Source organism: Wickerhamomyces anomalus, assembly GCF_001661255.1.
Source record: "Wickerhamomyces anomalus NRRL Y-366-8 unplaced genomic scaffold WICANscaffold_2, whole genome shotgun sequence".
Taxonomy (NCBI): Eukaryota; Fungi; Ascomycota; class Saccharomycetes; order Phaffomycetales; family Wickerhamomycetaceae; genus Hansenula; species Hansenula anomala.
Genome location: NW_017567111.1, coordinates 1,633,386 through 1,654,394, shown reverse-complemented (window position 1 = coordinate 1,654,394; position 21,009 = coordinate 1,633,386). Strand labels below are relative to the sequence as shown.

General features: G+C 34.4%; 14 protein-coding genes across 14 annotated transcripts; 8 read left to right on the top strand and 6 right to left on the bottom strand.

The window, feature by feature from the left end:
- Positions 1 to 174: 174 nt before the first annotated feature.
- Positions 175 to 1,335, top strand: LEU5 (coenzyme A transporter; the record flags this gene model as incomplete). Its single annotated transcript, XM_019181471.1, has 1 exon — positions 175 to 1,335. The coding sequence occupies one exon, from the start codon at positions 175 to 177 to the stop codon at positions 1,333 to 1,335; it is 1,161 nt and encodes a 386-aa protein (XP_019040473.1).
- Positions 1,336 to 1,426: 91 nt separating this feature from the next.
- On the bottom strand, positions 1,427 to 2,215 carry CDC6 (AAA family ATPase CDC6; the record flags this gene model as incomplete). Its single annotated transcript, XM_019186251.1, has 1 exon — positions 1,427 to 2,215. A coding segment is annotated over one exon (789 nt), but the record flags the coding sequence as incomplete, so codon positions are not given.
- Positions 2,216 to 2,794: 579 nt separating this feature from the next.
- On the bottom strand, positions 2,795 to 3,542 carry WICANDRAFT_90620 (uncharacterized protein; the record flags this gene model as incomplete). The annotated part of the gene is made up of 1 exon (XM_019186250.1): positions 2,795 to 3,542. A coding segment is annotated over exon 1 (245 nt), but the record flags the coding sequence as incomplete, so codon positions are not given.
- Positions 3,543 to 3,859: 317 nt separating this feature from the next.
- IFA38 (ketoreductase) lies at positions 3,860 to 4,894 on the top strand (the record flags this gene model as incomplete). The annotated part of the gene is made up of 1 exon (XM_019181529.1): positions 3,860 to 4,894. The coding sequence occupies one exon, from the start codon at positions 3,860 to 3,862 to the stop codon at positions 4,892 to 4,894; it is 1,035 nt and encodes a 344-aa protein (XP_019040470.1).
- Positions 4,895 to 5,327: 433 nt separating this feature from the next.
- On the top strand, positions 5,328 to 6,330 carry CDC28 (cyclin-dependent serine/threonine-protein kinase CDC28; the record flags this gene model as incomplete). The annotated part of the gene is made up of 2 exons (XM_019185547.1): positions 5,328 to 5,373; positions 5,429 to 6,330. The coding sequence occupies 2 exons, from the start codon at positions 5,328 to 5,330 to the stop codon at positions 6,328 to 6,330; spliced, it is 948 nt and encodes a 315-aa protein (XP_019040469.1).
- Positions 6,331 to 6,648: 318 nt separating this feature from the next.
- On the bottom strand, positions 6,649 to 7,962 carry WICANDRAFT_29178 (tRNA threonylcarbamoyladenosine dehydratase; the record flags this gene model as incomplete). The annotated part of the gene is made up of 1 exon (XM_019181583.1): positions 6,649 to 7,962. One exon carries the CDS (start codon positions 7,960 to 7,962, stop codon positions 6,649 to 6,651), a length of 1,314 nt encoding a protein of 437 aa, XP_019040468.1.
- A 226-nt stretch (positions 7,963 to 8,188) lies between these two features.
- On the top strand, positions 8,189 to 10,099 carry GUF1 (GTPase GUF1; the record flags this gene model as incomplete). The annotated part of the gene is made up of 1 exon (XM_019185546.1): positions 8,189 to 10,099. The coding sequence occupies one exon, from the start codon at positions 8,189 to 8,191 to the stop codon at positions 10,097 to 10,099; it is 1,911 nt and encodes a 636-aa protein (XP_019040467.1).
- Positions 10,100 to 10,361: 262 nt separating this feature from the next.
- Positions 10,362 to 11,528, top strand: SER1 (O-phospho-L-serine:2-oxoglutarate transaminase; the record flags this gene model as incomplete). The annotated part of the gene is made up of 1 exon (XM_019183251.1): positions 10,362 to 11,528. One exon carries the CDS (start codon positions 10,362 to 10,364, stop codon positions 11,526 to 11,528), a length of 1,167 nt encoding a protein of 388 aa, XP_019040466.1.
- Positions 11,529 to 11,561: 33 nt separating this feature from the next.
- Positions 11,562 to 12,356, bottom strand: MEC3 (Mec3p; the record flags this gene model as incomplete). The annotated part of the gene is made up of 1 exon (XM_019181504.1): positions 11,562 to 12,356. A coding segment is annotated over one exon (795 nt), but the record flags the coding sequence as incomplete, so codon positions are not given.
- Positions 12,357 to 12,399: 43 nt separating this feature from the next.
- Positions 12,400 to 14,280, bottom strand: GCD7 (translation initiation factor eIF2B subunit beta). Its single transcript, XM_019186249.1, is given in 3 exon segments — positions 12,400 to 12,574; positions 12,624 to 12,669; positions 12,680 to 14,280. 1 exon segment carries the CDS (start codon positions 14,066 to 14,068, stop codon positions 12,893 to 12,895), a length of 1,176 nt encoding a protein of 391 aa, XP_019040464.1. The 5' UTR covers positions 14,069 to 14,280; the 3' UTR covers positions 12,400 to 12,574; positions 12,624 to 12,669; positions 12,680 to 12,892.
- A 34-nt stretch (positions 14,281 to 14,314) lies between these two features.
- WICANDRAFT_67852 (uncharacterized protein) lies at positions 14,315 to 15,508 on the bottom strand. Its single transcript, XM_019184102.1, has one exon. The coding sequence runs from the start codon at positions 15,323 to 15,325 to the stop codon at positions 14,489 to 14,491; it is 837 nt and encodes a 278-aa protein (XP_019040463.1). The 5' UTR covers positions 15,326 to 15,508; the 3' UTR covers positions 14,315 to 14,488.
- Positions 15,509 to 15,938: 430 nt separating this feature from the next.
- Positions 15,939 to 17,355, top strand: TUF1 (translation elongation factor Tu; the record flags this gene model as incomplete). The annotated part of the gene is made up of 3 exons (XM_019183250.1): positions 15,939 to 16,002; positions 16,065 to 16,341; positions 16,398 to 17,355. 3 exons carry the CDS (start codon positions 15,939 to 15,941, stop codon positions 17,353 to 17,355), a joined length of 1,299 nt encoding a protein of 432 aa, XP_019040462.1.
- Positions 17,356 to 17,734: 379 nt separating this feature from the next.
- On the top strand, positions 17,735 to 19,603 carry ECM38 (gamma-glutamyltransferase; the record flags this gene model as incomplete). The annotated part of the gene is made up of 2 exons (XM_019185545.1): positions 17,735 to 17,787; positions 17,923 to 19,603. The coding sequence occupies 2 exons, from the start codon at positions 17,735 to 17,737 to the stop codon at positions 19,601 to 19,603; spliced, it is 1,734 nt and encodes a 577-aa protein (XP_019040461.1).
- Positions 19,604 to 19,810: 207 nt separating this feature from the next.
- On the top strand, positions 19,811 to 20,644 carry WICANDRAFT_77895 (uncharacterized protein; the record flags this gene model as incomplete). The annotated part of the gene is made up of 1 exon (XM_019184631.1): positions 19,811 to 20,644. One exon carries the CDS (start codon positions 19,811 to 19,813, stop codon positions 20,642 to 20,644), a length of 834 nt encoding a protein of 277 aa, XP_019040460.1.
- Positions 20,645 to 21,009: the final 365 nt, after the last annotated feature.

Genomic DNA, 21,009 nt, shown 5'->3' with positions numbered 1-21,009 from the left:
TATAGAGACACTTAGACAATAGCAACTAGAGACCATATACTCAAATTACACTGTTTGGCATTTTTTTAAAAAGTGGAGGCGTATCCAGTGACTATACCCATAAATAACAGAGAAACCAAATCATCAACAACTTGTGAATAATAGCATGCGACAATGTCCTCCAAAAACAGCTTTATGAATCAGGAGACAAAGCTATCTCCCATAATCAACAACACTAAAGTGCACACTGATGACTCCACTCCTTTTGAAGCAAAAGCTTCACTTGATAAAAGTTCTGCTGAATACATCATCAAGACTGGTCTTGCTGGTGGGTTGGCTGGGTCATCTGGTAAGACTTTGATAGCACCTTTAGATCGTATAAAGATCTTGTTTCAAACTTCAAACCCATTATACAAACAATATTCCGGTTCAATATTTGGTATGTTTAAAGCTGGTAAGAAAATTTATATAAATGATGGTATATTTGGTTTTTTCCAAGGTCATTCAGCTACATTGTTGAGAATTTTCCCATATGCTGCCATAAAATTCGTAATGTATGAACAAGTACGAAGAATTCTGATACCTAATGATGATTATGAAACTTCTGTTCGAAGATTAATGTCTGGTTCAATTGCAGGTTTATGTTCGGTGTTTGTCACTTATCCATTAGATTTAATAAGAGTTCGTTTAGCATTTGATACAAAGCATCATTCATCAACAACCATACCTATTCATCATAAAAATCATATTCATAACATTAGAAAAGGTTTATTAGTCTCCACAATACAACAAATTTATAAAGAACATCCAATAGTGGATAAACAATTTTTTTTAATCAATATGTTGAAAAAAAACTTACCAAACAAGATTTCAAACTTGACAAATTTTTATAGAGGTTTCATACCAACTTTAATGGGGATGGTTCCATATGCTGGTGTATCATTTTGGACTCATGATTTTGTCCATGATGTGTTGAGATTACCTTTAATTGCACCATACACGGTGGATCAAACCCATCCTGGTCATTTCCAACTCATGTCAAATGGTTCAAAACCTTCAACCCATGAACAAAGATCTCCATTAAACACTTGGGCCCAATTATTAGCTGGTGGTATAGCTGGGATGTTTTCTCAAACCGCAGCTTATCCATTCGAAGTTATAAGAAGAAGAATGCAAGTTGGTGGTGTAAATAATGGGAATTTTATTGGAATTGGTTCAATTTCCAAAAAAATTTGGAAAGAACGTGGATTTAAAGGGTTTTATGTTGGGTTAAGTATTGGTTATATAAAAGTTATACCTATGGTTGCTTGTTCATTCTTTGTTTATGAGCGTACAAAATATCATTTAGGAATTTAAAAAGATATACATGCATTGATTATATTTATGACTAGTTATGAGAATAAAGAGAAGAATCATCTACATTGTTTGGTACTCGTAAAGCATTCTGTTAATTTATCTCCTGACCATTAATACCCATTAATTTTTCTAAAACAGTGACTCCATCAACAATTAATTTCAAATCTTTTTGTGAAATTGATGAAGTTATTCTAATTTGATTATATTGTTTATTTGCTTTAGAAACTTTCAATATTCCAATACTTTCTAAAGCACTTATTATTTCTAAGAATTCACCCTTTTTCAAAACTCCAATCAATCTATCAATTTCAATTTTTTTAACATAATATTCATATAATGAATTAATTGTAATTGGTTCATTAATAATTTCAGATTCTTTTTTAATCAACATACAAATTATAAATTTTTGTTGAAGATTTAAATTTTTCAATCTTGTTGATTGATGATTATCAAAAACACTTGCACAAATTTTGGCAATATGGTTGATTTTAACTTTTGGTGCAGAATCTTCATCAAATTCAATTAATCCATCAATATCTTTATTAATAAAACCTTGAGAATTTAAGCCTCGAATCTCTCTTTCAACCATTTCAATTGAATTTCGACATATATCAAATGCCTTTCTTAAATCACCTGTATTATTTGAAGATTTTTTGGCACAAAGTTGTATAGCTGCAGGATGCATTATTGGAATATTTGTTGAATTTGGGTCTTTGACATTTAAAAGTTTCAATTTTGTTATAATTATTGATTTGATTTGTTCTGCAGTATATGGCATAAATGATAAAGTATTTGGATTTAATCCATTAATTTTCAATCTTGGTAATAACCTATCAATCATATCTAAAGAATTTGAAATACCAATTAATAAAAATTTGGATTCTTTGAAAATTGTCCATGAAAATAATTCAAACAATATTTGTTGATCATTTGTAACTAATTTATCTAATTCATCCAATACAACTATGTTCATATCAGCTGTTGTAGTATTTGAAAGTAGTGATAATAATTCCATTTTGGAAGATTGTAATGAATTTGGTTTAACACCATTTGTTAAATTTTTATAAATTTCTGCAAATATTTGTGAAATTTTTGAAATAATCATACAATTTATTGAAGTGAAACCAATCTTGTAATTAATCCCATCAATGCAACAATTTTGAACACCATGTTTATTTGTGTTTAAGAATTGTGATAATGTCAAGTTGACTTGTGCAGTTTTACCAGTACCTGGTGGTCCACTAATGTATAATGAACTTGATTGTGAATTAATTAAATTTGTCTTTATGAAATTTTTCAAAGCTCTTGATTCTAATTCACGTTCTGGTAATGATTCAGATTGGTTTAAAGTGAAACCTCTTTGGAAAATGGCTTTAGCCTTGGAATAAATAGAGCCTTTCTGTATTATTTCATTTTCTTTATCTTGAGTTTCATCAACTTGTAATTCTAATTTTTTAGGTTGAACTTGATCAATCTTGATCTCTGAATCAGGTTTGATTGGCGTCACTGGAGGTGTAACTAATGATCTTTGTGCGGAGTCACCCATTACTAGTTCTTTGAAATCCAATTTTTTTGGTGATAATTGTGAAATGGTGGTGATATTTGATGGTTTAGTTGGTGTAGTTGTTGGTGTTATAGACTCCAAAGTCTTTTCCAGCATTTTAACTTTTTTTTCAGAAGTTGATTTAGGTATTGGTGATTCTTTCTTTATAGGACTAGCAGATTGTGTGAATGGATTCTTGATTGACTTAACATCAGATCTTGAATTGAAGATTGGAATGGCATTACCAATTGGTTTAACTGATTGAGTTCTCTTTCTAGATCTTGGAGTTATTGAACTTGGAGTTAAAGTGCTGCTCAGCATCTTTAAGATTCTTCTTGGTGTGGATACTTGTTCTTCAGACATCTCTATAATTCTATGATTTGGTTGGAATGAATCACATTGTGTATGTCTTGTTTGTATATGGGATTCCAATCTGGTTTTAAATAAGTTTCAATTCTCGAGACGCATCTCATTAAACACGAAATTTCCCTTTTGGGACAGATTTTTTTTTTTCAAACGCGCGACACGCTCAAAAAAAAAAAGATTTCGACGCGTCGCAAGACACAAAAAACCGAAAAAAAATTAAAGGATCTGTCAAAAAAGAGGGTTTTAGTTATTTCATCACAATTGTCAAGGGTCTTTTGAAGGTTTTGATTAAGTTGGCTTGTTGAATAAAAGGGTAGTTCTGTGTAGTTAAAGACGTAATTGATCTTGTACAGCTTGCTAATGAAATGACACTCAAGTCAAGTAATTTTCCATTGATTCATTTGTGGAACCAAGCTCACTGACTACGCTCAAGTGAATAACCAATGCCACTTAGACCTCTACACTACAGTCTTCTTTAAGCCAATGCTAAATCAATCTCAACTTTTATGGCTTGTGGCTTAGTCATCATCCAGGTTTTTTTGAGGATAAAAATTGAAGCAAAAGAACAAAACTTTTTAATTAACGTCAACTTCAAAAGAATCATCAAATTGCATCATGTCTTTCTTCAATGAGATTCAATCTTTAGCTGGTAATTGCAAAATCTTGAATGTGTTACTCTACGCTGCGTTATCAGTTGGTGTTTTGAAAATAACAACTTCGTTCCTAAGTTTTGCTGCTGTGGTATTGGATACTTTGGTCTTACCACCAGTTAATTTTAAAAAATATGGTGCAAAATCTAATAAATGGGCTGTCGTCACTGGTGCTTCTGATGGTATCGGTAAAGAATATTCATTACAATTGGCTAAAAAGGGGTTCAATATTTTTTTAATTTCAAGAACTCAATCAAAATTAGAAGTTTTAGCTACTGAACTTGAAACAAAATATAAAGTTGAAACTAAAACTTTAGCCATTGATTTTGCAAGTGATAAACCATCAAACTATGAATTGATTAGTCAATTGACCAAGAATTTACCAATCACAATCTTGATTAACAATGTTGGACAAAGTCATTCAATCCCAGTTCCATTTGTTGAAACTGAAGAAGATGAATTGAGAAATATCATCACCATTAACAATACAGCTACTCTACGTGCTACACAAATCATTGCTCCAATCATTGCTGATACTGTTAAATCAAACAAAGGTGTTCGTGGGTTAATCTTAACCATGGGTTCTTTTGGTGGATTATTACCAACCCCATACTTGGCCACTTATTCAGGTTCAAAAGCATTCTTACAAAGTTGGAGTGCCGCATTAGCTGGTGAATTGGCATCGTCCAACATTGATGTTGAATGTGTCATTTCATACTTGGTTACTTCTTCAATGTCCAAAATTAGACGTGCTTCATTATCAATTCCAAACCCAAAGACCTTTGTTTCCAGTGTCTTGAGATCTGTCGGTCGTCGCTCAGGTGCTCAAGAGAGATATGCCACTTCTACTCCATACTGGGTCCATGCCTTTATGCATTTTGGAATTGAAAGTACTGTTGGTGTCTATAGTAAATTGGCAAACACTTTGAACTTGAAGATGCACAAGGATATTCGTGTCAGAGCCCTAAGAAAAGCTGCTCGTCAACAAAAGAAGGATTAAATAATTGGATTGAATTAGAAAACGAATATTCTTTATTAAATTTATTGTAGCCAGTCCTTTATTATTTCCCTTTTAGGCAGTCAACCGAAATGCACGTTAATTTTTTTTTTGTTTTTGTTTTCTGTTTTTGGATCTTGAAATCGAGTTTTGAAATGATCAAACTCATCAAAATCAAAGGGCTTTAACCACATTCACCACCACTAAAACCCAGAGAATTAAGCCGTTCTGTTCTTGTTTCCTCGTTGTTTATTCGAGTCTGTCGTTTCCAAGGATCAAGAAAATCACCAGTTTTTACCTTTTAGGAAAAGTGTAACGAAATCAAGTTTTCGCGTTGACAATTCAAAAGATTGAATTTGATCTTAGCAAACTTTCCATAATATTATTGACCTAGAGTTTCAACACAGGTTCAAACAAATCATATACACATAGAATCATGCCAGAATTATCAAACTACCAACGTCTAGAAAAAGTTGGTGAAGGTGAGTATGATTTAAAATGATCTTTTTTGACATGTCAACTAACCCATTTTTTCAGGTACTTATGGTGTTGTCTATAAGGCACTTGATACTAAACACAATAATAGAGTGGTGGCATTGAAAAAAATTCGTTTGGAATCAGAAGATGAAGGTGTTCCATCTACCGCTATAAGAGAAATCTCATTGTTAAAAGAAATGAGAGATGAAAACACCGTTAGATTATATGATATCATTCATTCAGATTCTCATAAATTATATTTAGTGTTTGAATTCTTGGACTTAGATTTGAAGAAATATATGGAATCAATCCCTGCAGGTGTTGGTTTAGGTGCTGATATGATCAAAAGATTCATGATGCAATTAGTTAAAGGTACTGCATATTGTCATGGTCATAGAATTTTACACAGAGATTTGAAACCTCAAAATTTATTAATCAATAAAGAAGGTAATTTGAAATTGGCAGATTTTGGGCTAGCTAGAGCTTTTGGTGTTCCTTTAAGAGCTTATACCCATGAAGTTGTTACATTATGGTATAGAGCTCCAGAAATCTTATTAGGTGGTAAACAATATTCTACTGGCGTTGATATCTGGTCTATTGGTTGTATCTTTGCAGAAATGGTTAACCGTAAACCTTTATTTGCTGGTGATTCAGAAATTGATCAAATCTTTAGAATTTTCAGAATATTGGGAACACCAAATGAAGAAGTTTGGCCAGATGTTACTTATTTACCAGATTTTAAACCAACATTCCCTAAATGGAATAGAAAAGATATACAACAAGCTGTTCCTTCTTTAGACCCTGCTGGTATTGATTTATTAGAAAGTATGTTGGTTTATGATCCTGCTGCTCGTATCTCTGCTAAACGTGCTTTAACACATCCTTATTTCATGGAAGATAACGTTGTTCCTGAATATCGTCAACAAGAATCAGTTCCAATGGGAGCTTCAGTATTTGCTTAAAAGTCATAATCATCATTTTATCATAATATGCAAATTATTTTCATGTCCTTGCCTTGTTTTTTTTGGTTTATTTTTTTCCCCACCCAAATTAATCGTTATTGTTGTCATTGGTGCTTTTTTTATTAGATCCTGGCTAGTTATTTCCTCACATATTACTTCTAATACCCTTTTCAAAACTTAAAAAAACAAACAAACACAAACTCAAGTTTTGTCATGTTCATGTCACTTTAATGCAATTGCTTTTTAACTTATTGTTTTACTGAGTAGATTTCTATTGTCATTAACTTTATTAAAACAACTCTATATGCATGCAACTATTTATCTAAAATTTTCATAATACTCCTCTTCTCTGAATCTTTTTTCAACTAAATTCAAAACTTTTTCATCATAAACATCTTCTAATTTTTCACCACCATTCAAAACACGATCTTCATGGAATTTTTGTTCCTCTTTTGTTAAAACAACAACATTTGTTAAACTAACTGGTCTACTTGGATCCCATTTTGATAATGTAAGTCTTGTTGAAAATCCGGAAACTGGTGATTTACCTCTGAACACTTCCTCAACAATATATGGAACTTCCCTTAAAGAGATTGGTACTCGTTGATCAGCACCAATTCTTGTTTGTTGACCTGCTAAACTTTGGAAAATACCATCATAAACTTTAATTCTATTCTTACCTTCAATAGGTTCAATTGGATAACCTGCAACAGAAGTCAAAATATATGAAACAATAGTTAACCCAAACATTGCAGGCATAGTACCCAAAACTGGTAAAATTCTAACTCTGAAATCTTTCAAGGCACTTAATTCATCAACTTTACCCTTTTGGAATTCTTCCTCTGGTAATGGTAATAATTGTGCTTTATTTGGATCAGGTTTTTCAGCTGAAAACACAACAGGAATATTTGAAGTGATGCCTCTTTTCTTTAAGCGACGTCTAACAGCTCTTGCTAATTGATCTTCCTCAGTTGTAGAAATATCACCAATATTTATTCTTGTTGGATCACTTTTACAAGCTGCACCCATTGAACTTATAATTTTCAAATCGTGTTGCTTAGCGAATGTCAACAAATCAACTTTTGTGTCAATGTTATCAATACAATCAACAACAAATGTTGGTCCACCATGTAATAATAGTTCCTCAGCATTTGGTAAATGCCATAGTTGATTAATAGCTTCAATATGAGCCCATGGGGCAATTTTTAATAAACGATTCTTCAAACAATCAACTTTTGAAGTACCAACATCTTCTAGCGTAGCGACAGCGTGTCTGTTTAAAGAACTTAGTGAGACTTGATCAAAATCGATAATTCTAATCTTGGAAATACCTGAACGTATCAACATTGTACAAACCCATGAACCAACACCACCTGCACCAACAACTACAACAAATTCATCTCTAATCTTTTGCATACCGTCTTCACCCAAGAATGCATAATTTCTTGCAAGTTGTTCTCTTATTAAATCCTCATCATGTTGAATTGGTCCCTTTTTGATGGATTTTAATGCCTTTTCAGAACTCTTTGGAACTGGAGATTCGAAATATCTATGATAAGCCTCTGACAAAGCAGCAGCCACAACAGCACCAGTGACACCTGCAGCAATGAACTTCCCACAGCAACTTGTCATTTCCAAAATAACCCGTTTCTTTGTTATTGTTTTGGTGAAATTAAATAAAAACACAATCGAGATAAAAAAAAAAAAGTTTATACTGATGTGGCTCGTAACACAAGTTTTTTTTTCTTTTAACGTACGGGTAAAAAAATAGAAGTCTCGAAATTTTAAAGTGTACAGAGATCAAAGATGATCTTATAATCAAGATATCCAAAGCTGTGGCAGTGATAAGATATTAATCATGCTTGGATCTAGACTATCTTGCATCAACACATTCATAAAACCATTGACCATACGGCGTGGGTTTACCTCAAGTTCCAAATTATTTGAAAAATCTATACAAGAACGTATAAATGATATACCTATTGAAAATTATAGAAATTTCTCCATTGTGGCACATGTTGACCATGGGAAATCAACATTGAGTGATAGGCTTTTGGAAATGACCGGGGTCGTACAGCCAGGTCAAAAACAAGTGCTGGATAAACTGGATGTTGAAAGGGAAAGAGGTATCACAGTTAAAGCTCAAACTTGTTCAATGTTTTATAATCATAAAGGACAGGATTACCTATTACATCTTGTGGATACACCAGGCCATGTTGATTTCAGAGCTGAAGTTTCAAGAAGTTATGCCTCTTGTGGTGGTGCCCTGTTATTAGTGGATGCTTCTCAAGGTGTTCAAGCTCAAACTGTTGCGAATTTCTATTTGGCTTATAGTATGAATTTGAAATTGATTCCTGTTATAAACAAGATTGATTTAGATATGGCCGATATACCCAGATCTATAGACCAAGTGGTGAACACTTTTGAATTACCAGAAGAAGAAATCATTCAAGTCTCTGCAAAGACAGGTTTAAATGTTGATCAAGTTATACCTGCAATTATTGAAAGAATTCCTCCACCTGTTGGTAAAGTTGAATTACCACTGAGGGCACTGTTAGTTGATTCTTGGTATGATTCTTATTTGGGTGTCATTTGTTTAGTTCATGTTGTTGATGGTACTATTAAAAAAGGTCAAAAAGTATTTTCTCCCCATACTGATAAAAAATATGATATCAAAGAAACTGGTATAATGTATCCTGATCGTATTCCAACAAATACTTTGAGTGCTGGTCAAGTTGGTTATATTGTTCCAGGTATGAAAGATTCTTCTGAAGCTATGATTGGTGATACGTTTATGAATGTCGCAGAACCTGTTGAACCTTTACCAGGGTTTGAAGAACCTAAGCCAATGGTTTTCGTTGGTGCGTTCCCAGCTGATATGACAGAGTTTTCCGCGTTTGATGAACATATGCAACATTTGGTTTTGAATGATCGTTCTGTTACTTTACAAAGAGAGTCCTCAAATGCTTTGGGACAAGGTTGGAGATTAGGATTTTTGGGATCTTTACATGCTTCTGTTTTCAAAGAAAGATTGGAGAATGAATATGGTGCTTCATTGATTTTAACTTCTCCAACTGTGCCGTATAAAGTTTTGTACAGTAATGGTACTGAGGAAATTGTTACAAATCCGGATGATTTCCCTGATGTTATTAGTAAAAGACATCAAGTTTCAAAATTACAAGAACCTTATGTCGAAGCTATCATGACTTTCCCTCAAGATTACTTAGGATCTGTTATTAAATTATGTGAAAATAATAGAGGTATTCAAAAAGAGATTTCATATTTAACCACTGGTCAAGTTTTGCTTAGATATGAAGTTCCATTATCACATTTGGTTGATGACTTCTTTGGTAAATTGAAATCGGCAACTAGAGGTTATGCGTCATTAGATTATGAAGATAGTGGATATCAAGACTCAGATATTGTTAAATTAGAGCTTTTGGTTAATGGTAATGGTGTCGATGCTTTAGCTCAAGTCATGCATAGATCACAAGTGGATGCCGTGGGAAGAGCCTGGTGTAAGAAATTCAAAGAACATGTTAAAAACCAATTATTTGAGGTCGTTATCCAAGCAAAAGCTGCTGGTAAAATCGTTGCAAGAGAAACCATCAAGGCCAAAAGAAAAGATGTTTTGCAAAAACTTCATGCATCAGATATTTCGAGAAGAAAGAAGTTATTAGTTAGACAAAAAGAAGGTAAGAAGAAGTTGAGAGCTATTGGTAATGTCAGTATCAATCAAGATGCTTACCAGGCATTTTTGCGTCGCTGAGGCAAAAAAGGAGAGGAGGTGGCATGAAGTTAATAATCTTCAGCATGGCAATATTAAATACCAACCTGTATATATACATCTTATCAATTGCATTCAATAAAGTATCCAGTAAGTCCTCTTTTTGGAGGACGCGATGCTCATGATAGTGTAAAATTCGCGAAAAGGGTCCATCAATGTTTTTTCTGAACGATTGCCTAATATAAAGCGATGACTCGAACCAAATTATATACTCTTCTTTTGATACTAGTCCAAACCCATAACAATGTCTCGTACTCTAGAACGTGAAGAACCAAACTATTTTGGTGCAGGTCCAGCTGCACTACCTACCTCAGTTTTACAACAAGCTGCGTATGATCTTGTGAATTATAACGGTATTGGCTTAGGTATTGGTGAAATTTCACATCGTTCAGGTCCAGCTGGTGAAGTTATTGACAACACCAAGGCCAATTTCAAGAAATTATTGGATATCCCAGATACTCATGAAGTCTTCTTCTTGCAAGGTGGTGGTACTACCGGGTTTTCATCTGTTGCTACCAATTTGTTAGCTTCTTTTGTGAAGAAAACTGGTCATAAAGGTAAAGGTGCCTATGCTATAACGGGATCATGGAGTAAAAAAGCACATGAAGAAGCTTCAAGATTAGGTGTTGAAACTCAAGTTTTAACCGACTCTAAAAAAGCTTATGGTGCATTTGGTAAAATCCAACCAGTCAGTGAATGGGTCAAACCAGATCCAAAAGAAACTGCATATGTTTATTTCTGTGACAACGAAACTGTTAATGGTGTCGAATTCAAAGATGTTCCACAATTTGAAGGTATTGAAATTGCTGCTGATATGTCTTCAAACTTTTTATCACGTAAGATTGATGTCAGTAAATATGGCTTAATTTTGGCTGGTGCTCAAAAAAATGTTGGTTTAGCTGGGCTAACAGTTTACATTATTAAAAAAACTTTATTAGAACAAGCCTCAGATGATGAATTAAAAGCTCTTAATGCTCCATTATCTCCAATTGCCTTCCATTACCCAACTGTTGTCAAGAATAACAGTGCTTACAACACCATTCCTATTTTCACTTTACACATCTTAAACTTGGTTTTAGAAAACTTGATTGAAGCTGGAGGATTAAAAGCTCAACAAGAAATCAATGAGCGTAAAGCTAAAAAATTATATGACGCTTTAGATGCTTACCCAGAATTATACAATTTACCAGTTGATAAAACTGTTAGAAGTAATATGAATGTTGTCTTTACAATTAATGGTGAAGGTCTAGAAGCTAAATTCTTGAAAGAATCCACTGAAAAGAACTTGACTGGTTTGAAAGGTCATCGTTCAGTTGGTGGTATGCGTGCCTCTTTATACAATGCCGTTAGTGAACGTTCTGTTGATTTATTAGTTGATTTTGTTAAAGAATTTGCTGAAGCCAATAAATAGATTGATTAACTTAAATACATATAGACTAATAGTTCATTGATTAACACCGTTGATAAAGTAGATGATTTCACAAGTTTCCGAATCATCTAGATAGCAATGTAGCACAAGTGCTTCATCTTTACTTATGATTAAAACCATATTTTTACATATCTCACAAATTTTGGCCCCTAACTTCCAATCTCGTAGTTTGACCATTATTTCAAAGCTTTCATCACCACTTAATGAATCTGAATTTTGTTGAACTTGTAATAGTTCATTCCACGTTATTGTAACGTTTAAGTTATTTTCCTCCTGAATATTTAATGATAGTGAGCCATTCTTTGTACCAATGATTTTAAGAAATTCCAAATTCTTGTACCTTTCAATCCTTCTGAATAACATACTTATATCAACCGGTAGTTTCATCAACACATCAACGTTTGACAATTCAGGCTCTGTTATTCTTTCATCACTTTCTTTACGCAATAACCTCACAGATATACTAAACGTATGAGTAACCACAGACGTGGTTGATATAGTATCATCAAAGAACACAGCAAGACTAGCGCTTCTCTTCCCTGAATCATTCTCTCTTTTTTGAAGCCGTATAGCTAATTGATCAGAATTTGATTTTTCAAATTGTTTCAAGACATGAAATAATTGATCAACATTCATCTCGAAACTGATTGTGTTTTCTCTCAACGATTCAACTTCATATACATCAAATAGCTCATTTGATAGCTTACACCAAACTTGTGGTTCACTTAGCGATGCAGAGATTATATTCAAATGAGTTGGAGTGAATCTTAAAACACAGTATTTCCTAAGACCAATGATTGCACCAAGAGTATCTAATCAGGTTAGTATAAATTTATGGGGTAGCCACTAGTCAACTTACTCCTGAGTCTATCAACAGCACTCATATAGATCTTGAGTTTCATTTTTACAGTGTTCTTTAATAATAGTGATTGATTGATTCGTTAACTTCTTCAGTTTTGTTTTTGGCGTTTAAACGCGTAGGTGTATACGCGAAACTGTGATTTTCACGTGACTCAGTATACAAATAGTTTCATGATCAAATCAGCTCAGAAAGTTTGAATGTGTCATTTCTTTTCTATCTGGTACTACAACTGCTTGTATATTGATGGGCGTGTTTATTCTATTTAGTATTTTTCTAACTATCATTACAAATAAAGGAACAGAGAACGATTACACAGCAAGAAACAGAGATGTGAAGTCTTATAATTACAGTTACACCATGAGTATATTAAACCTTGGTGCAACCGTACTCAATGGAAGATTCCTGAAATTCAATCTAGCCCCTTACTAATCTCAAGCACAAAACCAATGAAGGAAATGTACTTTTAATGAGAAGAGCATCCAGCTCAAGACCCAACTATGGAAAAATTGGGCCGAGCGAGGCACAGGGCAGAAAATAGTATCTTTGATTCATTTGAACCAAGAAGAGAAAGTTTCCTTACAGATTTGAGTGCACATGATTCATTGAATTTAGAAAAGTCTATTGAACTAATCCAGATCAACATCTTCACTCTTGTAATTGTCAAGGACAATACGATATATGAAACTTGGGGCATAACCACCACTGCAATAAACGTTAGTAAAAGACTCAAAATCTTGCGTAGAAGTATCAATACATACATATTAGTGATGTAGATGTCAATATGTTCTGGAGGAATATAATCAAATAATGGATTTGTAATATCAGCATGTTGGACCAAATTACTATCTGAAAAATTTATAACTTTACCAGAATTACCAACTTCAATCAAATTTTCAACATCAAATGGATAAGTCGGACTCAATTTGTATAAACCAGCAACTGAAAACACTGGTGTCTTGTGTTCTTTAGCACATTCACAAACAGCTGCAACACCAGCACTTGAAACGGTACCACCATTTGCGAAAACTGATCTTGCACCAACAATAACTTTACCAACTCTTGACATCACTGCAAAGACATGACTATCAGGTATCACCACTGTTTCAATTTTGGCATCTGATAATTCTTTGGCAAAGCTATGAGCAATTGAAGTTCTATTTGGGAAACATTCAGTAACTAAAACAGTAAATTTTCTCTTTTGTCTAGCTTTTAATAAAAATTTCAAAACTGTTTTAGAATCAGGTGTTGGTGTTAATAAAACTTCATTATCATGAATTAAATCAACAGACATTGCTTCGATACCTTCATCTATATTTGAAATTTCATCAATCAAATCTCTAATACCTTGAATGATGATTGACCTTAGGTCATGATTTTTACTATGATGTATTCTTGGGTTTGTTTGTGGTGGAGGTGGTGCAGGTTCTTTTTTCTCTATATTGGTGGATAGTAAACTAAACATTGATGAGATCATTGGGGCATTACTTTCATTAATATTAGATTCAACAACTTCGTCTCTAATGATGGCTAAAATTCTTCTAATAACATTACCACACGTAAACTCCCTAGGTTGAGCATTGATCAATGTCTTCCCCAACTGCCGTATCTGTTCAATCAAATGATCTGGGTTATTCCATCTAGCAGCAGAAATGACTCTCATCAACAATTGACAAGTTTCCAAAGCGACAACATATGAACCAGAAATTTGACGACGTTTTAGCTTTCTGCAAAAAAATTGTTAGAAAAGAGTCATTCACCAAGAGAACTTAAAAAGTGTCCAACTTACTCAATGAAGGCATCTATTTGATAATTGATATCTTTCACTTGGGAGGACATGATTAAAACAACGTAAGTTTCCAAGATCAATCAAAGTTCTTCGAAGTGTTGTAAAGAGTTTTCAAAGTTTGGCTACAAAATAAATTTTTATGAGCTATTAGTCAAGTCCGGGAAACCCTTTTAAGTACTGGACATCGGTTAGTGCAGCACAATATAATAATGAAGCCTACAAATACACTCAAAATCAGTAGTTTTGTAACTATTAGTTCTATATTTGGTTCATTATATCATTAGGTGGTTGGTATTAGACTTCAATTTCTTTTCCTTTGGAGTTTGGTAGAGATTTTGTACTTTGTTCCTTCTCAATCTCATCGTCATCTTCGTCCTCATCAAAAAATGAAGTGAATTTAGATCTTCTGTTTTTAGTGGATGAAGAAGAGCTGGCAGAGCTTCCTTCTTGTATGCTCTGACTATTTCCTTCATCACTTTCGTCATCAGACGAGATCTCATCATCAGAAGAACTAGATTCAACATAATTGACCGATTCACGTATTTCTTCAAGTTGTTTCTCCACATCATCCAAGAATTTAGTATCCTCAAACTTGACATTCTTATTGAGATCCACATCTAATATTTTTTGTAATTTTGCCTTCTTTTCTGCAATTTTGGTCTTTTCATGTTCATCCAATGTGCTCATATACTCATCCAATTGTTTTATTTTCTTTATAGTTTTAACTCTTCTTCCATCCAACGTTTTGAAATAATCTTTTGAGTTTGATTTCAAGTTTTTCCTATTCTTTTTTTTACTCATAGAATGTGCTTGTGCTTTCAAAAGCTGACCAAACCCACCTTTACCACCACATAGACAAATATTTATCTTTAGGTTCAAAAACTTTGTGAAGTCAGAGGCTTGATTTGAAGTCACACTATAATACAAATCATGAACATTCTTATAAGGATTTATATCCAAACCACCCATACTTGATATACTAGCTCTTGGAACCACTGATGGAGGCAATCTGTCACGCACTTGTTGTTTGACATTTGTGATGGAGGAATCCATGGGCACGTCGAACTGGAAATCATCAATACCGTTGATGCATTTGACAAATATTATACATTTCTCTTCACTTCCACTCATGATCAGTGTAATATAAAGATAGCTTCTAGTTTGTTTGATGATAAATTCAATTGTTTGGAGTTCTGTCCATTTTTTTTGCCTTTAGAATTCGCGGAATTAATGCTTCAAATCTTCAAACCCCAGATGAACATAATTCAAAAGAACCAGAAACCCAGAAGGAAGAACGAAAGATTAACCCATCCGAGAAAAATGAACTTTTTTTGATACCTTGAGTTGAGCTTTAATCTTCAACAAAAAGCTAGGCTTTACCAGCATTGAAAAGAGTTCCTAGAGCCATCATTAAGACCTATCATCTGGTATTCCAAGATCTCCAATTAAGCTCTAGAAACACCCCCAAAAAACTGTAGCTATACGACCATCTGATACTAATCCATCCGAATAAACCCAATTTTTACAAACCATTTCAACTTAGCACAACGAAGTACCACAAACTGTCTAAATCTAGGTACACATGGAGCTCGCGAATTCATTTGTTTTACCCGAAAGACGGTTTGGGCAACAAAAATTCGAAAATATTTTTCATCAAATCACTTTTCGATCGAAAAAAAGGACATGAAGTGCCATTGGGAACAATTTAACCTTCTTTTGAAGATTAGCCTCAACATCCATTAAAATGTTTACTAAAACATTGGTTAACAATGCTCGTTTGAGCTTGCGTGCTGTTGCAGCCGCTAACAGTAAGTTATTTTCTCCTGCTTTCAGTTTCATTGATTGAGTTCAAGTACTAATTCTAAAACAGGCGTTGCTCAATTTGTTCGTCCAGCTTTAGCTCGTTCAGCTGCTTCATTCAATCGTTCAAAACCTCATTTAAACATTGGTACCATTGGTCATGTTGATCATGGTAAAACCACTTTAACTGCTGCCATCACTAAACGTTTGGCTGAAGCTGGTGGTGCTGATTTCTTGGATTATGCTTCCATTGATAGAGCTCCAGAAGAAAGAGCTAGAGGTATTACTATTTCCTCTGCTCATGTTGAATACGAAACCGCTAACAGACATTATTCCCATGTTGATTGGTAAGTTAGAATTTCTTTATTTCCCCAAGAAATTGTACTAACATTAAAAATTATAGTCCTGGTCACGCTGATTATATCAAAAATATGATTACTGGTGCTGCCCAAATGGATGGTGCTATTATTGTTGTTGCTGCTTCTGATGGTCAAATGCCTCAAACCAGAGAACATTTGTTATTGGCTAGACAAGTTGGTGTTCAACACATTGTTGTCTTTGTTAACAAAGTTGATACTATTGATGACCCAGAAATGTTGGAATTAGTTGAAATGGAAATGAGAGAATTGTTAAGTACTTATGGTTTTGATGGTGATAACGTCCCAGTTGTTATGGGTTCTGCTTTATGTGCCTTGGAAGGTCGTGAAGAAGAAATTGGTGTCAAAGCTATTGATAAATTATTAGCTGCTGTTGATGAATATATCCCAACCCCACAAAGAGATTTAGAAAAACCATTCTTGATGGGTGTTGAAGATGTCTTCTCAATCTCAGGTAGAGGTACCGTTGTTACTGGTCGTGTTGAACGTGGTAACTTGAAGAAAGGTGATGAAGTTGAAATTGTTGGTTTAAACAAAACTCCATTGAAAACTACTGTTACCGGTATTGAAATGTTCAAAAAAGAATTGGACCAAGCTATGGCTGGTGATAACTGTGGTATCTTATTACGTGGTATCAAAAGAGATGACATTAAAAGAGGTATGGTTATTGCTAAAACCGGTACCATCTCAGCTCACACTAAATTCTTAGCCTCAATGTATATTTTGACTAAAGAAGAAGGTGGTCGTCACTCAGGTTTTGGTGAACATTACAGACCTCAATTATTCATCAGAACTGGTGATGTTACCGTTGTTTTAACCTTCCCAGAAGGTGGTGATTCATCTCAACAAATCTTACCAGGTGACAATGTCGAAATGGTTTGTGAATTGGTTCACCCAACTGCTTTGGAAGCTGGTCAAAGATTCAACATCAGAGAAGGTGGTAGAACTGTTGGTACTGGTTTGATCACCCGTATCATTGAATAAGCAGCTCAATAACTATTTGTTTCAGTTAATAGTGGCAAACCCTTATGTATATACAGATCACTTTTTATTTGAATTTATATAGCTGACAGAATTTTGACGATTTACTATTATATATTTGATTAAAGAAAAGATATTCAATTTTGTTAACGTTTATTTGAATTTGTATGACGATTATGTAACATTGATACCGATAAGCTTTTTTTCAAAGTACACAGCGATCGTCAGCCACTTGACTTGATGAATAACTAAAAACCACACTATCCGAAGCCACAAATTTCGTCAAACAGTCAAATAAGTGCTTAGTTGTACTTGATTGAAACCAACACAAGCTTCATTTATCCCATTTCCGTTTGTTTTATTAGCTTCCAAAGGTATTAAAATGACTTCGAATTTCAGTCTAGATATTGAAAAGAGTGAAGCCGATACAAGGAGGTTTAAGGTCAAAAGACTATGGAAAACAAGCTCAATACTTTTAGTATTCACGCTGATATTACTTTCAACCAGAATTACTATATCCTTAATACCCTTCAATACATTTTATCCATCACAAGATGATTATCTATACAGAATTTCAAAAGACCGAGGAATCGATATAAACCCATTGAAAAGAGGGCCTTCATTAGACCCTAGTCCAAATCATTTACACAAATCAATGTATGGTGCTGTGTCGTCAGATATAGAACTCTGCTCACAACTGGGTGTTGACATCTTGAAGAAAGGTGGGTTCGCAGCAGATGCAGCTGTTACTGTTGCTTTATGTGTTGGTGTTATTAATTCCTTCAGCTCAGGTATCGGAGGTGGTGGGTATATTGTATCAAAGCAATATGGTAAACAAGCTATCTCCATTGATGCTAGAGAAATGGCTCCATTAGCAGGTCATAAAGATATGTTTAAAGGACGTGAGCATTTATCACAAGTTGGTGGATTGGCAGCAGCAATTCCTGGTGAATTGAAAGGTTTATACACACTTTACAAACATGAAGGTTCTGGTAAACTAACCTGGGCAGAATTAATTGAACCAGTAATTGATGTCGCTGAAAATGGGTGGAATGCATCTGTTGTTTTAGCTGCTGCTATAGAAATTGATAAGAAATTCTTTAGGGAACACTATTCACTTTGGGATTTTGTCTTCAAGGAAGGTTCAAAACATGATGTTGTTAAAGCTGGTGATTTAATCAAAAGACCTAAAATTGGTGAAACATTACGTTTGATTGCTAATAATGGGAGTGATGCTGTTTTTTATGATCCAAATGGACCTATAGCTGGTAATTTGATTCAAGCTGCCAATGCTAATGGTGGTGTTTTTTCAAAAGCAGATTTTGAAAACTATGAAGTTGAACTCTCTCCAGCATTGAAAACTGAATATCTTGGTAATGATGTTTACACATGTGCTGGTTCATGCTCTGGGGCTGCTTTAATCTCGGGGTTGAACATTATGGATCATTTTGGAACATTAGAAGGTGGTGATATGGACCCTTTAGCTACACACAGACTAGTTGAAGCTATGAAATGGGTAGCAAGTGCTAGGAGTAGACTAGGAGACTCCACAAATAATGATACAACACATATCACTAGTCAAGATTGGTCAGACTATGCATTGCGTCATATCAAAGATAACCAGACGTTAGCAAATTGGTCAGACTACAAGCCAGCTTATGAGCTCAATAACCCTCATGGGACTACTCACTTCTCAATCGTCGATGGCCATCACAATGCTGTCTCCATGACCTCAACTGTCAACCTATTATTTGGTTGTTTGGTTATTGATCCAGTTACTGGTATAATTTTTAATAATGAAATGGATGATTTCTCAGTGCCTGGCGTTCCTAATGCCTTCGGTATTGAGCCATCAATTTATAATTTCATAAGACCAAGAAAAAGACCATTGTCATCATCGTCACCAACCATTGTGGTGAATGAATTATTGAAACCGGATCTTGTTATTGGTGCAGCTGGTGGTAGCAGAATTGTGACTTCTGTTCTTCAAGCCATTGTTCGTATTTATAGTTATAACATGCCACTATTGGAAGCCATTGCATATCCACGTTTCCATCATCAACTTTTGCCAAACCATATTGAACATGAAGAACACATTGGCTCTGATATTTTAACTTCATTACAAGAAAAAGGCCATGAGACATTCCTTCAACCTCCAAAGACCGTTATTAACGCTATACGGAGATGGGCCGGTGATTACCATGCAGTCAGTGACTATTGGAGGAAAAGGGGCGAGTCATGTGTAGTTTGAATAAATATTCAGGTGTTTTAAGATCTTTAGTCTAGTGAAATTTTGTGTAGCCTATCTGTACATACTCGCGAAAAAAAGACGTCAAAGTTAAACCTCTTCGAGGAAAAAAAAATTCCATCAAGAGCATTCACCAAACGAACAATCACCAACAAAACGCCGAAACTAACCCAAGTTTTTTGTTTTGATTCACAGATATCAAGGGACAAGATGGCTTCCAACCCAAAGCCCAAATTAAAAAAGGGTTATACCAAATCGGTTACGTCGTTTGAGGGTTTTTTGCATCAGCTCAAGACAAATCATGAATCACATCAAGATGTTCAATGTGATGGATTTGCTCATTTCCTCAAGTATGATCTAGGAAACTTGAACAAGCTCATAAAAGGTCCACAAGTGGATGATACTGATGCCTCGTCAAATATTGTTAATAGAAATGGCGAAGCTAAAGCAGTTGTGAACGGAGAGGAAGTTCAAGTGTATGCAAAGAAAGAAGGAAAACCAGTCAAAATCTACGCTGAAGATGGACCTGATGGGATTTCATACACAACCGTCCCACCAGGAAATAATGAAGAGAAAGATAACACAACATCAACGCAGGTTATTGATTCCAAAAAGGAACAAGATGTTGCAGAGTACGCAACAAATGATGAAAAATTGGTACCATTAGCCATACCTGATTATAAACCAACAAGAGAAGACTACATGAAGGTGATAGGTCAAGTGCGGTTAGAAGTGAAAAAGAAGATAATAAACCCCATATCCAAGGCATCTGGTTATAAATGGGAATATTCCAAGGGCCATTTCAAAGATGAAATTTTATTATTGGAGTTTAGTTGTTTCCAAGATGTAACAAAAGATATGCAGCCCAGCAAATTCACAAATAGACACATTGTTGAGATATACAAGCTTGGTGAATGTTCATCCTCATTGAACGTCTTCATCAATGTCATAACGAGACAGATAAGGATAAGTTATCGTCACAAGTCGCATACAAAACTAATAGATATCATATACTCTTTGCTATCCCAAATTTATAACGAATAGAAATTGATGACATACGGACAACAAAGTGCTTGTAGATAAAATTATATACTTTCCAATCTTTTGGTTTACCACAAAATTCCATAAAGCTGTCAAAAAGTTCTTCTACTCGAAGCTCAAAGTGTATTACGCTGACTAAGAAACGCGGTTGCCATGGTGAATAAATCACGTGGGCATATTTTACCGCATCAGGAAACCGTAAACAAAAATCATTTTCTGATCAGTCTCAAAAAATTCCCATGAAAAAAAGTTGGTGGTTTGTTTACATTCAAGAAGAAAAAAAAGCGAGAACGAACAAATCTTTTGCCTCCTCTTTGATAAACACTTTTGTAAAACAATCACAAGAGAACAATACATCAGCTTAAAAT

What these genes read in the sequence shown, in the direction of transcription:
- WICANDRAFT_67852 (XM_019184102.1), bottom strand. Translation starts at nt 15,325, where the DNA reads ATGAGTGGAAGTGAAGAGAAATGTATAATATTTGTCAAATGCATCAAC.
- GCD7 (XM_019186249.1), bottom strand. Translation starts at nt 14,068, where the DNA reads ATGAGAGTCATTTCTGCTGCTAGATGGAATAACCCAGATCATTTGATT.